Below are 18,347 nucleotides of genomic sequence, written 5' to 3'. Positions count from 1 at the left end.
TTGCCATGTCTAGTGGAAGAAATTACAACACTTCTTTCTAAATACAAGAAGAGAATAAATTACACTCTCTCTTGAAATAGGAGAACACTTAGGCATGTCAACGGGGCGGGTCGGGGACGGTTTTTACCTCCCCCAAACCCAAACCGGAATCCCCAATCAATCCCCGTTACCCGCCTCAAACCCAAACGGGGATGGGGAATTAAAACCCAAACCCGTCCTTAACGGGTTCGGGTATCCCCGCCCCGCCACCACGTATTTCGTAAAATCAAATTTTTCAATAAAAATATTTACATTTTAAAAAATCAAATTACATTATAAATAACAAAATAAAACAATCTCAAAAAATTTCATACATATATTTTAAATATTTAAAATAATAAATACAAATCAAATTAATAAAACATTAGCCACATATTTAATAATATAAATTATGAAATATAAATAATAATGTACATATTGAAATAAACGGGGCGGGTTCGGGGACGGGTTCGGGGTGGGTACTAGTGTCCCCATTACCTGACCCATCCTCATGTTTTCTAATCGGGGAAAACCCAAATCCGAACCCAAACCAAGTCAAAGCTGGTTTTCCCCATCAACTTCGGGGCGGGTTCGGGTGGTTACCCGTGGGTCTGAGTTTTATTGCCATGTCTAAGAACACTTACTAAAATAACCTTACAAGGAGAACACTTTTTTTTCTCTCTTACTTTTTTCTTCTTAGTTACTATGTTGTAATGCTATTTTTGTGGTGTAATATGTAACACCCCATAATTTTAGTTTATTAATTTGATTTGGATTTAAATTAAATAAGTGGAATTTTAGTATTTTAATTGGAAAATGATGGAGTAAAGCTATTGGGCTTATGGTGTGATGTTAGTAAAAGAGGGGTGCTAATTTGTTAGGCCTTTTACTAAGTTGTGGTTAATTTATTTTATTTTATTTTTCATAAAATAAGAAAAAGGAACCATTTGGGGAAAAAGGAAGAACACGTGAAAAGGGCAAGAGAAGAGAAAGAGGCAAGAACGTCGAACCGGAAGGAGAACATTCAAGAGATTCATCGAGGTAAGGGGGACTCTTCCTTTTAGTATCTCTTATGTGGTCTTAGGTAATAGGTAGATTGATGTATGGTTTGATTCAATTAGACATTGGGGTTGTTAGGTTAGGTTGTTATAATTGGATTGAATTGATGATAATTGTGTGAACTAATTGGTTAATAATGCGTTTAAATGATGTTTTGTGGTGTATAATTGAATATATGATGATTGTATTCCTGTATGTGATGTCTGGAATCATTTTTGGGTGAAAAGGGTGTGAAATCGCAGGGTCTGTCGCAGACTTGGGATTTGCTGAAATCGCAGGTCCGCTGAGCGGAGGAGGGTCCGCTGAGCGGAGGTCCCAAAGTAGTTCGCTTCTGTTGGACGTCGCTAGTGGTCCGCTGAGCGGAGGTCTGAAGGATTCGCTTCTGTCTTGCTTCGCTGAGCGAACCTTGCTGTGTGTGAATATTTCTAAAACTTTAAAATAACGTATCTTTTGATCCGTGTATCATTTCTTAGTGCCGTTTTGAGCGTTGTGCAAGTAATTAAATGTTTTATATGACGAATGATGAATGTGGGCGGTGGCCGACTTTATTTCTTTAAAACTCGATTTAACTACTTGATGAGAATTGAACATTGTGTGCATATGAGATGGGTGTGACAATGTGTTTGATGTGATGATGAATTGGTTGTGATTATTATTATGATTGTGATGAATGCATGACTGTTTGAATGATGTTGAACACATGTACATACTATTTCGGTGATGTGGTGTTGAGATGAATTGTTCATCGTGATTCGGTGATGTTTTAAGTATGTTATGTGTGTTTCATTCATTCATTTGCATTTGATGTTGGATCCCGGTGATGTTTTGGATCGTTGGTGGACATATTTCCCATTGTGCGGAAATTGTGTCGGTGGGCCGTATCTCGATGAGGCGTAGATCGGTTAGGTGGATTGATTCCACGGTTTATTGGTACCACATGCATAGTGTCGGTTGTGTCATTGCATTTCGTCATAACATGATTGTATGGATTTCTGTGTTATGTATTGTAATCCATTATTGTGTGAATCTAAATATGTATAATTGGGTGAACGGTATATTATGATGCTTGTTATTTATGAATTGCATAATATTTACTAATTGAGAATGAGACTCACCCTTACATGTTGTCATTTTCAGATTGAGGAGTAGCGGCATTAGTGCTTGGTGAGGATGACTCGTAGAGTTTATCTATTTATGTTGGGTCGTGTCAGTCATGCTCTGGTCTTGTAACACTGGGGAACGAGAGTTTTAGAGTTTTATGAGATTATTCCATTTTATTGGTGCTGGATTATATTTCTGTTTGGTTGTAGTTGATGATGTTTCGTATTCCACTGTAATAAACATGATTACGTTTTGGTGAACCGTTTCCTAATGAAGCATGACTTTGACCATGATTGGTTTATTTATTTTAAATAATTGTGACACCCTTGTGTGTATGTTTTTACTCTGATTATTTGTTTAAATTGCCGCGGGGTTTAGAAGGGTGTTACATAATACAAATGAGAAATACACCTCTATTTACAGGTGATCTTCTTTACAAAACCATGGAAGATTCATAAAACCATGGGTGCAAAACTATGATTGTTTCTTTCTTTGAACCACATGATTTCCTTGACCATATGATTTCTTTGACTCACATGATTTCTTTGATCAAAATTGTGACTTTATTCAATCTTTGACCATTTGACTACAATCCATGACAATAATATCTTAAACCATTTGACCATAATCTTTGACATAATACACCTTATATGCTAAACTGACTTGTCAATTAGCTGCACTATTCTTGTAATACAGAAAACCTATGAATTTCAATTAAGTAGAAAAAAATTATTTTATAAAATAGGTAATTTTTTTCTTAATTTATGAATATGCATTAACTTGAAGATTTGTAATATATATTAAATACATTTTAATTTTTTGGAAAATTCCATAACTAGATACAAATTTTTCATGTTGTTTTACTATAAATAGACTATTGCAAAGTTTTATCTGTCATCCAAGAAAAGATATAATGGCAACCCGCGTCAATTATCTTCTTTTCATCTTTACATTTATGTGCATTGCTTCAACCACGGTTACAGGTAACAAACTAGTTCCATAACTAAACTTTGTTATATATGTTTTTAATTTAATAATAACTTGTAATTTAGAATATGAGAGTGGTGTTTTAGATTTTTAATTTATTTTTTTTAATTGTAGTTGAAGGCCATGATGAGGTAGATAAGTTTGGTGTTTGCTTTGTAATGGGAGGAGCATGTCCAGATAATTCAGATATGTGCAACAGTTTATGTTTGAAACAAAAACACTATCCTCATGGTGGACAATGTCATATAGACAACGAAGGCAACGATCTTTGTTGCTGCAATGCTTGAAGAGATTTAGAACAAAATTATTTTTGCTTTTTAATTAATAAAAATTGTGATTGATTGTTTGCAAAGTCACGTGTTATATTCGTTCTCATGCAAGTATTTTTTTTTAAAAAAGAGTATGATTTCATGATATTATAAACACAAAGTTATATTTTTAAAATAATTTGCTTATTTATTGTTTAAATTACTTAACTACCTTATTCAAGTTCTCGTAATATAATGGTGGTCAATTCAAATAAATTATATTATAATTATTTTCCTTAAAAATGTATTAATGGTTAAGTCAAATAATTCCACTTTTTTATTCAAATCATTGTTTGTAACACCCATATATAAATACATACATCAAAGCATATATGTATACATGAATCCAAGTATTTGGTACTGAAAATACTTATAAGTTCCTAGTCAACACATTATACATATTAATGCCCTAACACAAAAGTTCTACCAAATGGCATAATACATACAAGATGTCCAAAAGAAAATACTAAGAACTAGATCAAACAATGATCACAAAAGAAATCCACAACGGAAGCTTCGCCATATCCAAAAGAAACATAAGGAGTAAGGAAATCAAACTGCTTTCTCCTTACCCTTCGCGGAACCTGTAGTACCTGAAATCAATATATAATGGGGTGAGATACAAAATCTCAGTGAGTTCCCTATCTTATGGATCCTCTCGGCTTTACAAGGTTATAGCCTATCAATCTCAAGTCATAAAAGGAACTAGACCTTGAGTTCACACACTAACATTATATGGAATCATACATAGAGTTCAACAACTCAAACACAAATACTACTAATCGGAAAACCGTTACCAAGGTATCCTTCTATTCCCGTCCCCTTCTACGTCTAGGAGGTGGCACGAGTCATGGATCCTTTGGAAAATCTTGACATACGAAATGGATTCGGACTCATGAGCCTTCCCTCATGAATCGTCACTTCACATGGCCCGTACACCATCACAAGTCTCTACCCTGTTAGGTTCCATTCGTACACAAAAGCGGGAATCAAACCTGCCAAGATTATTAGTGCCTCTCTGCACTGTGCCTCTCTGCACATAGAATGCCTGTTAGCATTCAAAAGAAAAAGAAATAAAGAAAAACAATGGTTCCGATTAGTACATCATACAATGGTGATTGCTCACGCAAATCACTAGGCCTGTTAGCCCTTCTCTAGGCCTGTTAGCCTTTTCTCATAAAATTCTGAATACACGTATGTTCCATATAATGTCTCATCCTAGGTTTTCTTTGTTAAGTTACACATACCTAACAAATCCTAGTTTTCCTCACTTATACATTATTCACATAACAATGAAGTTATCCAAACCTCTTTGATATAAACATATATAACAAAGGTATACCAATCCACCAGCAATAGAACTCAACCAAAAAATTATCATCATTGTCTGTAACAATGGCAATTATCACAATTATAGAGTACATATTCGTCATACCAAAAGCATACCGTTCACATGGTTCCGAACGATAAATAACCCAAGTAATCAAGCAAACTCCCGACTCTCGATTAAATAAATCCCCTTTTGTTCCCAAAACCTACACTACTAGAAAGTACGCACTTCTAGCCTCATATTGCTTCGAACGACGATTAAAACAGAGTTACGGTTCAAAAGTTATAGTCGAAACAATTTATCTCAATAAACTAAATTTTGTTAAGAAAATGCTTCAGTTCGCGCCGCCAACAGTTATTCGTGCCGCCAACCTCAGGCAGTGGCAAACCTCACAAAATTCTCATAGTGTTCGCGCCGCGAACCCTTGTACGCGCCGCGTACTGATGGCAGAACCAGAACCCCAAAATTCTTCTGCATGGTTCGCGCCGCTACCTATAGTTCGCGCCGCGAAGCACTCGAAAACAGAATTTCCAGCTTTGTTTTCTTGCTTCCTCCCATGGTTCAATCCAACCATTCCCACATCCAAACCTGTTCCAAACCACACTAAAGCCTAGAAACAACATACACATGGTACACTTATGATTTACTACACTCAATCATGAACATTCAAGATTTGATTCAAAACCTAGGTTTTCTATAGAAAACCTCAAATGCAAAACTTATGATTTTCATCCATAAATCAAAAGCTATAAGTTTCTAACTAGAACCCACCTCGATTATGAGTCGTTGATGACAAAGATGAGTCGATCCGGCGGAGAAATGATGAAGATCCAAGCTTTTCCTCTTCACAAGTTTCTCTTCCTCTACTCCTCCTTCTCTCTACTTTATCTCTCTATCTTTCTTGTGTTGTTTTTTCAAAATGAGAAGAAAATAGAAGGAAGGAATATAAGCATCATATCCTTAAGTTTGCACTTATAACTTAAGTGTCTACAAATATCTCTAATGTACCAATTAACAAAACCTCAGTGTCAGCTGATAATATTAGAGCATTTCATTAAATACGGGGTATTACATTGTTCAAATCTTTGACTTAGTTTTTAATTTATATTTAATAATATTGTGATTGTCTTTCATATATTCTTTTAATATATTTTTATATATTAATATTATTTTTTCATATTACTCGATATAAAACGATCTCGCAGGTCTTTTATAAATTTAATTATAATAATTTTAAAATAAGAAAATTAAACTTATATATATATATATATATATATATATATATATATATATATATTAATATGGAAATCATATTTTTAAAAGATCAATAAATAATATAAATTTATTAAACATGTTGACAATTTATTGTAAAATATATGCAAAAGAATAATATGCCTATAATAAAATAGAGTAATTTTTCTTAAATTGTACTATTTATTCTAAAATAACTACATTATCAGTAAAAAAAATATTTCATTTAAAATTAATTATTTATTTAATATAATATTAAATAATTACATTTAAATTTATTATTTTTTTACTAAAAAAAAGTGACAAAAATTACGTGTGCTTATAATAAGAGAGAGGAGTGGTGATAAAGAGAGGGGAGTGATGACAAATTGACAATGAGAAGGATTTGGACAAAGTATCATAATACATATTTTCATACCGGTTTGAAAAATAATTTCAGTTAAAAAATATTTGTATAATAAAAAGATAGAACTACATATTTCTTTATTCCTAAACTCCGCCTACAAACGCATAAAATAAAAACTAATAATTTTATATAAAATAAACGACATTGCGCGACCCGGGTCCTTTACTAATTTTTTTTAAAAGACATATGATTTCATGATAGTATAAACCCAAAGTTATATTTTTAAAATAATTATGAATTTTGTTATAATAAAATGTCAAAAATGGCAATTATTTTGATACAATACAAAGAATGCATTAAATTATTAAAGATGATAAATTTTTTAAAAAATAAAAATTATTAAAAATTTTGAAGTAAAAATAAAATAAAAATTAGAATTAGTGACGGACATCTAAGTGAAAGTTCAATTAATAAACGGTACCAATTTTTATAAGAACTTATGTATATCCTCACACTTAATCTTATCAAGCATATCACAAAATTTATCACATATGAATTATCTCATCATTTGCACAAACATACACAATTTCATGTTATTTAATACACATGAAAGCATATCTTCAACACATCATCAAACCAACGCATCATCAATAACAAGTAGCAAAATATAGCCCAACCATGTTATCCTCTAGAATCATATTTCACAAACATACATACATGTAAATTTAAGTATCATGTTATCTCAAGAAATCGATTCAAACGCCAATCAAACATTTTCAAAAAAATTATGGAAAATTCACTAAAATCCATGATAAATTATAAGCATATATGATCCCCTTCAATTTCAGAAAATATAAAACATTTTCTTCCAGGTCGCGCTAAGTGAAGTCCTTACCGCGCTAAGTAAGCATGCGAAAAATCAGAAAAATCTATTTTAGACAGCATTCTGTCCAACACGAAATTTTGACTAAAAAACATCCAAAACAACGATTTAATTATGGAAACAAGTTATTATAACATGTACATATCAGATAGAATCATTTAGTATCATAAAAACACAAATTTATGACATTGATTTTTTCACCTATTTTCAAATCCTAAGAAAAAACTTATGAAAAAGATGAACAATTCACAATCTCATGGAATAACAATATTCCAGCATACGTACATCATATAACAACAAGTATCAAGACCAAAAACATGTCTCAATCACCAATTTCATGATATTTCAAACAAACCCTAACATGTTAAACTAGAAACTCAAAACTCCCAATCCTAACATGTTTCTAATCATTACCATACCAACCCATAATCAAGAAACTACATCCTTACCTTGATGATTTCTCTTCATATGTTAGCTTCCTTTTTTCTCCCTTTCTCTTCTCTTCTCTCTTCTTTTTCTTCACTTCTTTCACTATCTTTTCTCTTTTTCTTATTTTGTGAAAATATCAATATCTTTTTAGTTCTCTAATGGGCTTAACAATAACACCCCCTTATTTCTAATACTAACTCAACATAAGCCCAATTAATTATTTTCTCATTTTCTCACGTCTAATAAAAACCACATATAACCGAAATAATTTTCAAAACATAAATATAATTAATTATTATACTTCATAATAATTGATAAACCAAATAATTAATAAAATAATAACTATTAAAAACGGATGTTACAAAAGTAGGATTACCTCTGCAAAACATCAAGACATCATCTGCAAAGATAAGATTGGTGAGACACAACTTTTCACACATGGCATGATGATTAAAGATGGGATCTCTTTGTATCTTGAACATAGATCTATGCATGTATTTCATTAAGATGTTAAAAAGCAAAGGGGATATGGGATCCCTTGCCTAATCCCTCTCTTGGCCTGCAGGAACTCAGAAAACTTGACATTCATATTGAATTTGTTAGAAACTGTAGTGACACCAGTCACTATCCACTTAACAAATTGCCTAGGGATTCCAATTTATTTCAAAATACACTCCATGGCGTTCCAGTTAACCATATCATAGGCTTTTTGGAGATCAAGTTGCATCATGACTCTAGGTGTGCCCCCTTCCTAGTGTAACTTTTAAGCAACCCATAGGTTAACAATATGTGATAATGAATATTTTGGCCTGAAGCAAAAGTTTCTTGGCAAGGATTGATGATGTTGTGCAGGACCCTCCCCAATCTTTTAGTCATGAATTTGGAGATTATTTTATAAAAAAGTTGTGCAGCCAATTATTGGTCTATAGTCTTTAATATGCCTAGCATTCTCATTCTTTGGTATCAAAGTGACCACTGTGCTATTGAAATCTTTGTAAGAAGCAGTCTATAGTAACACTGTTAAGCATTGAAGCAGAGTTTGCTGCAGTAGCCTCATGTGCATGTCAAGGATTGTGGCTTCGAATCATCCTTCAACACATTGGCCAAGATCAATATCAAGGCACAATCATACAGTGTGACAATAATTCCACAATCAAGTTGTCAAAGAATCCTGTCATACATGAAAGATACAAACACGTTGATGTTAGATTCCATTTCCTTAGAGATTTAACTAAAGATAGAAAGATTGAGATGGCTCATTGCAGCACAAGAAAACAACTTATGGGTGCTGACAAAACCTTTAAAGCACGAGTCTTTCAATTACATTAGAACAAGACTTGGTGTTTGTGCATCTTCTGAAAGTGTCAGCCTCTAATAGCTTCAGCTTCTGAATGCTTATATAGTTTCAACATGTTTGAGTCCATGCAACGTTAGTGTATTGATCCAATAAGTGTGTTGTAATCTGATTTTTTTTATATTTTCATATTAGGGGAGTGTGTTAGAACCTGATTGGACATTAGTCTAACTAAATTTGAGTTAGTTTCGTGATTACTTGCTATATAAGTAATTTATCTCATTGTATGTAAAGAAGCGTTGAAGCTATAATTGTATATGAACTTTTCCCACACTCCAACAGGCAACTGACTACCCAACAAACTCCTAAATACCCTGCCACTTGAGCGGATTTCATTCTCAGTCAAGCAAAGAAACGAAAAATCGGGAGCATGGACTTGAACACCCTTTCACGCCCAATTAACAATCCAAAACATCCAGTAATTAATCATCAAGCAAACATATCTAAAAATAACTTTCACTCATATTCTAAATAACCCAAACTCTAAAATATCATATCGAAACAAGATCTATAGACCTCAACTCCCCCTCCCCTAAACCCAAAACAACTAAACACCTATTATAGTTATTAAACTGTTATATTTTATATTTTTTTATTTATCAGAATCTAAGCCTTTTGAATCTATAATATAAGAAGAGTAATTGTTCTGGAAAACTCAAAACTACCCTTTCTTTAAATTTTGCCACATCCTCAAAATGAGGACAATTTTGGTCCAAAATTTACTTTTTCGGACCAAACTAGCAAATGAAACTGGTTTGGTGATTTAGTTATGAAAAGTTATGCTCTTTTTATGCTACATAAACCGGTTTTGATGTTTTATAATTGAAAACCAACAAGTTAACCCAACTTTATGTACTACTTTTAACTTCTAGCATGTCACATCTTGCTTTGTTTCAAAAAAATCTCACAAAAGATCACATTTGCCTTCACTTTCCTCCAATTATTTTCATCCTTTCTCTCTTTATCTTTTCAGGTCTCTCTCTTTCTCTACACATCTCTCTCTTCTTCTTCCCACTCTCTCAAGCTTGTCTCTAATTTCTTCAATCACATTACAAGGTGATGGTTGTCCCTACGAATCTCTGAGTGCCTATTTCTAATCTTATTTCTTCTTTCAAACTTGTTTTTAACATGGATTTAGATAATATTTCAAGCTTTTTTGACATGATTTTGAAAATATGAAGTTGTATTTTTCAAACAAAACATAAAATATTTAATAATGGTTTGTCGGTTCATGGTTTTCTTGATTTCATTTTGCACATGTATTGTTCTGGGTTTGGAAGTTATTGTTCATCTCTTTCATACAAGTGAAGGTATGTATATGTTCTTAGTAAAAAACATGAAGTTTTGTTGCAAATGCAATGGTGAGTTTAGCCAATATAATGTTTACTGATTTTTCGGACAGGAATTTGTCTGGTTTTGAAGAAAATTGTTCATCTTCTTCATCTAACTGAAGGCATCTTTTACAAAATGATGTCTTTTGCATTTACACAGTCCTCATTTCCTTTTGTTGCGTTATTCATTTTTCACATTTGATTTCCTTTCTCTGTTCTTAAATCTTGAATATGTTTTTTAACTTTCAGTTTACATTTTTACAACAACTTCTACGAGATTCGCAAGGTAAGTTTTCTTCTGTTTCCAATTTTATCTCTTATAATATTTTCATTTTTTTCACTCCTATTTTTGTATGATTCTCTTCTGAAAAATCATTATACTCAAGTTTGGAAGAAAGTTTTATCATTATATCAAACATCTACTTCTTCCCTTGCCAAAAAGTGTTAAGCAGAAGACAAGTTTTTTGGACACATTGCTCTTTTCCAAAGCTAACATAATGGACCTGAAGTCAAGCTTTAATGGAACCTGGTTTTTGTTTAAATTTGTTGTCATCAAGTTTGTGTTGGTTTAATAGTTTCTGAACTTTATTCATTGTTGATATTTGATCTGTGATTGCTTTTATTTTTCCTTAGACATCTGGTTTTTTTAAATCCATTATCTTTAATCTGGTTTTTTTGTTATATTTTGCAGCTTTTGTATGGTTGAAGTGTGAGGAAATTTTTTCAGTCTATCTTTGAAGATTTCTTTAACTGTGGTATGTGATTTCTTTATAAACGCTTCCGCTTTTCATGTTTCTAAATCTATTTCTTTAATTAGCAGATGTTAATATCTGTCAAGGTAGAAAAGCTTGTCGTATCAGCCATTCCCGATTTAATGAAGACATGAACTAAAGGGCTTTGGATTCGTGATGATGTTTATAGTAGAGGTTTGTGCAAGTGAATTCATGGTGATGGTTGTACTTTTTTGAATCACTGTTCTTGAATGACTTGTCTGTGAATTCATTGGTTTGATTTTGTTACTAGCTTCTGGTTCAATGCCTACTGTAACCTCACTTCGGTGCTACTCTTGCAAGGATGCTTTTGGAATGGAGGTTCTTCTAGATGTTGGGCTTAGGATATCTCAAATTATAAAGGCTTGTTTGTTATTTGAGGTTTTAAATGCTAAATCTTGCTCAAGTTAATAAGTCTATATTTATCTAAGGAATGCTTTATTAGCTACTTCAAATAAATTCGGTTGAATAGGAAATTCAAAACTATAGTTTTCTGGTTTTACATACTGGTTTTAAACTCCAGCTTTCTTTCTTATTGGTCTTACATTACTAACACTTAACTATCTTAGAACTATAGTAATTTATATTATCATTTTAATATATGCTTTTTTAAAATGAATATAATTAAAAATATTTGGTTACCATCATTTGGAAAGTCTATATTATTTTATTTTTATCATACTCAGTTTATTATCATACTTCATATTTAAAACTAAATCAAGTTTTTAAATATAAACTGATGGAAATTGGTGCATATTTTAATTAACTATTTAAAACAATTTTTATTACTTTAGAGGTTGCATTCACATTGTTAGGATACTTGGCTTTAAAAATAACATAACATTAATCATGAAGGTATTATAGAGATGGTTATTACTCTAGTGTTAAAGCTTGCATGATTTTGTTAATTCACAAATGTATCTATAATCAGCATTTGTATATTAGCCATTTATGATACAAGAAATTTTCCTTCACAAAATTGAATAAGAAAATAGTGTTAGCATAGTAAAAGCATATTCATGTATATAATAATAATTAAACTGATTATGTCAAAATTAATGAATTTGATGTAGATAGTTATCATGTGAATAGTAAAGGCTGCAGACTACTCTAAAAAATCCGTTTCCCCAAATTCTGCTTTCTGCATATCTTTTCCCTGCAAAATCATACCTATCTATCTACCTATAACTTCACATCATGAGGAAAATACAGCAACATGTTAGCATTTGTAACCAAAACACTTTTGGTGAGGATATTGAACATTCACAAAGTAATGAATACATTTATGGCACCCTTTCTTTTGTTGTTCTAGACTCTTACATTGATTCCAATATTTAAGGCACACATTTCAATATAATATAATACAATTTAGATATTACAGTGTTTATCATTATTAGAATCTATAGTGTATCATTTAGGTTACCAACATCAAGTCATGAAAAAATAACAATATATAAAAAATTAACTAAATATAAATTATATAGATGACATAATATGGCTATGTGAAATGAATTCTATTTAGATGGTACGTTAAGAGAGTTTTATATTTTCTTCTTCTACAATTACTTTTATAAATTATTTTATATTTAACAACTTTATACTTATTTTTAAAATATTAAGTAAAGTATTTTTTTTAAAGAATCCAACAATACAAAATCACAAAAATATTATTTTCTAAATTTCTATACTATATTTTGATTTTATTTAGCAATGAAATAAGTTTATTAATAAAAAACAAATAATTTCTTTAACTTCACAAAAATTCATCTTTACATTTTTTTCGATTTCGTAATGAAATAAATTTATGAATTATCCTAACAATTTTTTTTTTTTAAAATGATATACGGGAAAAACAATTATTATTAATATAAATATTTTTGTATACAAAAATTTACTAATTGATCTAGATATTTTTGTAAATGAAACCTAAACATAAATAATATTTGTATATGGAAAAAAATTATTATTAGTCTAAATATTTCTATATACTAAAGATGGTATTTATGATCCAAAAATGGCATACGGGAAAAAAAAATTTATTGATTTAAATATATTTATATACGAAAAAATCTATTATTGATCTAAATATTTTTTATTTTTTTAACTTTCTATTTAAAATAATAAAATATTTATTTTGTTGGTAATACTACAATATTTATTTTCACAAAATTGGCAGAGTAGCTTCATCCTCATGTTATTCAATGTATGCTACTACTATTTAATATTTATTTTCTCAAACCAATGTAGTACTAATATAGTTCAATACTATTATTCTTTTGTTATGCGTGATATATGGTTGTGTCAGCAATAACAGACTTTTTCCATCCTCATGTCAATCAATTAATACACTTTATTATTTTATCTCTGTAACCTTTATATTTATGTCAATTGTTATTTTAATTACACAATATAATACTCATTACATTTTTCACTTCACTCAACCTAAATAATTTGATTTGACCACACTTACCATTTTGCCACATTTTTTTATAATTCTTTAATACATTGGCTACAAATGGTTATGTAAGTTTCACTAATGTGCTCACATTGAATTTCTTTCCACAAAGTGAACCTCTCCCCTTCTATCTTGCCTGTCTGCTACCACTACTCTAATTTTGTAGAATGTGCAGACTGCTATGTGGCTGCATAGTTCCTAAAAACGTTTGTTACAAAATTTCATTTTCGATTCCAAACAAAATTCAAATTTTGCGCCACGATCCATTTTACACATCAACATGCTATATCTTTTAGTAATGATTATGCACACACTACTCCATCTTTTAATGATTCTATTATATTGTTTAAAATTGTTATTTCTTTGTTACTCCTATACTCTAACACTACACCAATTTTATTTAATTTAAAACTTTACATATTCATTTTGATTTTTTAATTAGGATCTATATTATTAACTTGATTTTAACAACTTTTGTCTTTTTTTCTTATCTAAAATTTGTACCATATACCATAATTTACATATACCATAAATTTAGTAACATATATATAAGAGAGTAAAACTTAAAACTTAGTAACATATACCATAATTTAATTTAAACTTAAAATACATTTTCTTATCTAAAATTTGATACAAAATATACAAGAGAAAATTTAAAAGTATAGTCAATTGAAAACCTGAACTACTCTAACTCAATTTTTATTTTTCTAACTCATCTTTTATCTTATGATATCAATTTTTTTTTTGCATGCATATAATGAGATTAAGGAAACATATGATAATTTTTATATAGACAAAAAAAATATAATGGTCTTTTAAAATTATTAGTAAATTAAGAGGATAGGAGGATATATACAAATGCGACACTTATTTTAGGACGAAGGGAGTACTTATGATCCAAATATTTTTCATTCAAAGATGGTATAGAAAAAATCTATTATTGATCTAAATATTTTTATATACAAAAATTTACTATTGATTCAAATATTTTTGTAATGATACGTAAACATAAATAATATTTGTATATGAGAAAAATCTATTATTGATCTAAAGGTTTTTATATATGAAAAATGGTATTTATGATCTAAATATTTTTGATTAAAAAATGGTATACGGGAAAAAATCTATTATTGATCTAAATATTTTTATATACGAAAATTTACTATTGATCCAGATTCTTTTTTAAACGAAACCTAAAGCAAAATAATATTTGTATACAGGAAAAAATCTATTAATGAAATGATAGTTATGATACACATATTTTTGATTAAAAAATGTTATATGGAAAAAAATATATTATTGATATAAATATTTTTATATACGCAAATTTACTATTGATCCACATATTTTTGTAAGCAATGCCTAAACAAAAATAATATTTATATATGGAAAAAATCTATTATTGATATAAATATTTTTATATACGAAAAATAATACTTATGACCCAAATCTTTATGATAAAAAATAGTATACGAGAAAAACAAATCAGTTATTGATCTAAATATTTTTATATAATTTTTTTTATTGATCTAAATTTTTTTAATCTCTTATTTAAAATAAATATATTTTGTAAGTAAATGCGCGTACCAGACCAGAACCCGTACGAACGTACGGGTTTGTTACTAGTTTAATCAATAAGTTACAAATAGTGAATGCATGACTCCCTTGATTGCAGGGGATCAGATCCGTCCATTGAAGTACTAAGAGTACAAGTGGGTTAAGAAATCAATATTAACCACAAATTTTTTTAAGTAGCCACAAATTTTTTTTAAGTAACAATTTTCAACTTACTTTATTTTATGGTGAATTCTAGGGTGAAGGAGCATTTAAGTCCCTCACCTGTGTACCGTTATTTATATACCATTAGATCTATTATAAATAATTTAATGGTTTAGATTTCTCAAAGAAAAAAAGTTACAACTATGTCTTCTCTCATCCTATCCTATCCTTTCCATTTCAAACCATTATAGAATACTGTAACAAACACAGAGCCACCAGCAATTTTATTCATCACTAAGTCAATTTATTGTTGCCTAATCAACGCAAATATATCTCAGAACTAGTGAGTCAACATGTTTAATAGAATACAAGAGCACCACCATCGACGAAGAGAACAAAATTGAACATGCAATGCAGTAACCCATGTTATAAAGGACTCGGCTCCTAAAAGACGTCACAGGACAATTTCTTAGTCCGGATTAACGGTTTTGTTGCGGTTTTGAGTTTTGAATTGGATTTTTTGCAGAGATTGTGGCGAGAAAGAACAATGAAAAAGTTAAAAATGCCCAATTGAATTATAGCATATGATGTAAATATTACTTTCTTATTGTTGGTGTTATTGTCATTATGGATTGCAAGTTGCAACTTTCTGCTTTATTCATCCTAATAATAATGGAATTTTGAGAGAACTTAAATGGGTAAATAATAAATATCAGACAACATAAAACTTATGAATTTATTTTTATTCAATGAAAGTGAAACAGTTATTTGATTTTAGAACAACCGGCTGTAAAACAATTATCTTGAGTGTTTTTGTATAAAGAATTGAACAGTTAAAGTCTGCAACTGCAAGTGTTTGTTCGAGAGATTAAATGGATGTTTGTACGACAACTTCTAAAAGGCATGTTTAATGAAAAAATAATAATAAAGAACATGAATTTGGTGGAGGAAGGTGTAGAATATTACACTTTATTTCAACACATTTGAACCCTTAGATTATGTTTAACAAATCAAATGGTATATATCTAGTGGTACACAGGTGAGGGACTTAACTCCTCCCTCACCTTAGATGTCACCTTATTTTATTAATCAAATTCATATGCGTCCCATCAACTTTTTTTTTAAAATCCACGTAATTTGTTTATTTTCTTCTAAATAGATTAAAATACAATTTCTCAAATCTATTACCTCTCTCTTTTTTTCCATTGTTATACTCCTTCCTAATGGGAAGTCAAATAACTCCCACACACACTCTCTCTTACATTAAAAAAGTGAAACTTTTAAGTTAGTGTAATTACTTTTCCAAAAACGCTTAATTATTAATCTACTTTTTCTTAATGGATAATCATACTATAACCCCTTTATATACCCCAAACTCCATCTTCTCATTTCACAAACCATATCAAAACACATCTCAATCCAAATCATAACCACTTTCTCTCTCTATAACAAACTCATCAAAACCGTTACAACAAAAAAACCAACAATGGATATTGAAAAAAACCAACCATTGGTAGCAAAAAAACTATGGAAAACACTACGCATAGTTTTGTTCATGTTAACAAAAGGCATAGCCAAAAGCAAAATGGTAGCAGAATTAAATCTCTTGCTAAAACGCGGCAAAGTCGCGGCGGTTAAAGCCATTGCCAACACTCTCACTCTCCGCCACCATTCCTCCGCCGCTTCGTTCGTCTCGCCGCACGACTACGAATTCAGTTGCAGCAACAGTCCTGCCCTCGTTAAATTCAATAACAAAATTAAAAACCACCGCCATCACCACCACCACCACCATCACCAGAGCGATTATTCAACGGTTCAGAAGGTTTTAGAGATTCTGAATGACGTTGAAGCTTCTTCTTTTTCTTCTCCTTCTCCGATGGTGACATTTCCTGGATTTGGAAAAAGTCCTATGGGGAGAAAAATCAGAATCACGGATTCACCGTTTCCGTTGAAGGAAGAAGAAGGAGATGATCATGGCCATGTTGATGTTGCAGCTGAAGAGTTTATTAAAAGGTTTTATAGAAATCTCAATTTGCAACAGAAATTGGCAGGGATTCAATCACCTTACAACAACTCCCGCGATAGATAGGACATTTATCGATTGGTCCAGTTAAATCTAAACAGTTGAATTGAACTGGTACTGATACTCAGATATTCAGTTTAATTCAACGAATTAGATTTAACTGAACATATAATCGAAAAGATTCAAACACAAGTTTTTATTTTATTATAAGCACCTTTTACATTTTACTACTTGGTCAAGTAAAAAGTCACATGAATATGATTGCATGTGATTTGTTTTACTATGATGTCCCCTCTTGAATCATGGATTTTCAAGATGGAGAGGTGTTTGTGGTGCTTATGGTTGAAATAGGATAGAATTTTAAAGTTACACTATGGGTTTGGTGTTATGTAAAATTCTGTTTTTATTTTATAAATAAATATCATATATGTGTATATATTTTTACATTTTCTTGAGTTGATAATTTGATATTACAAAAGTTTAATTTATCAGTTAGAGTTGGGAGTTGGATCATCTCCTTCATTTTTCTCTCCTTTCCTCTCCATCCTCTCTATCTCTCTTAATCTCACTCTCACTCATCAATAAAAAACAAAATTTAATAGATGGAGAGGGAAGGAGAGAAAAATGAAGGAGATGATCCAAAGTGGTTAGAGTTGAATATAGAAAAACAATTAAATTTGTGCAACTTGATAAATTAAAGTTCAAATTTTAGGATCTAGTGTTTTGAATTGAATTATATCCAATTGAGAAAAATTATTTTGAAAAATGTTTTTACCCATTATTATTAATATATATTACGGTTTTATATTTTTTTTTTTTTTTTGCCATGATTCAAACAAAACTTATTTTAAAATTTAAGTTCGAAGTTAGTTTAATTAAATTTTGATGCATAAGTTATTTAATTGAAATTAACAATTTAAAATGCGTGACTTGGATTTTAAGGTTTCTTAGTTGTCTGTAATTTAAGTTTTGAAATTAGAATG

General features: G+C 30.4%; 1 protein-coding gene across 1 annotated transcript; it reads left to right on the top strand.

Annotated features, from left to right (window-relative positions):
• Positions 1-16,738: 16,738 nt before the first annotated feature.
• On the top strand, positions 16,739-17,798 carry LOC131598686 (uncharacterized). Its single transcript, XM_058871272.1, has one exon. The coding sequence runs from the start codon at positions 16,828-16,830 to the stop codon at positions 17,428-17,430; it is 603 nt and encodes a 200-aa protein (XP_058727255.1). The 5' UTR covers positions 16,739-16,827; the 3' UTR covers positions 17,431-17,798.
• The last annotated feature ends 549 nt before the right edge of the window (positions 17,799-18,347 follow it).

This window comes from Vicia villosa, linkage group LG4 (genome assembly GCF_029867415.1).
Source record: "Vicia villosa cultivar HV-30 ecotype Madison, WI linkage group LG4, Vvil1.0, whole genome shotgun sequence".
Taxonomy (NCBI): Eukaryota; Viridiplantae; Streptophyta; class Magnoliopsida; order Fabales; family Fabaceae; genus Vicia; species Vicia villosa.
Note: the sequence above shows the minus strand (reverse complement) of the source record. Positions and strands in the feature narration are given on the sequence as shown.

What these genes read in the sequence shown, in the direction of transcription:
- LOC131598686 (XM_058871272.1), top strand. Translation starts at nt 16,828, where the DNA reads ATGGATATTGAAAAAAACCAACCATTGGTAGCAAAAAAACTATGGAAA.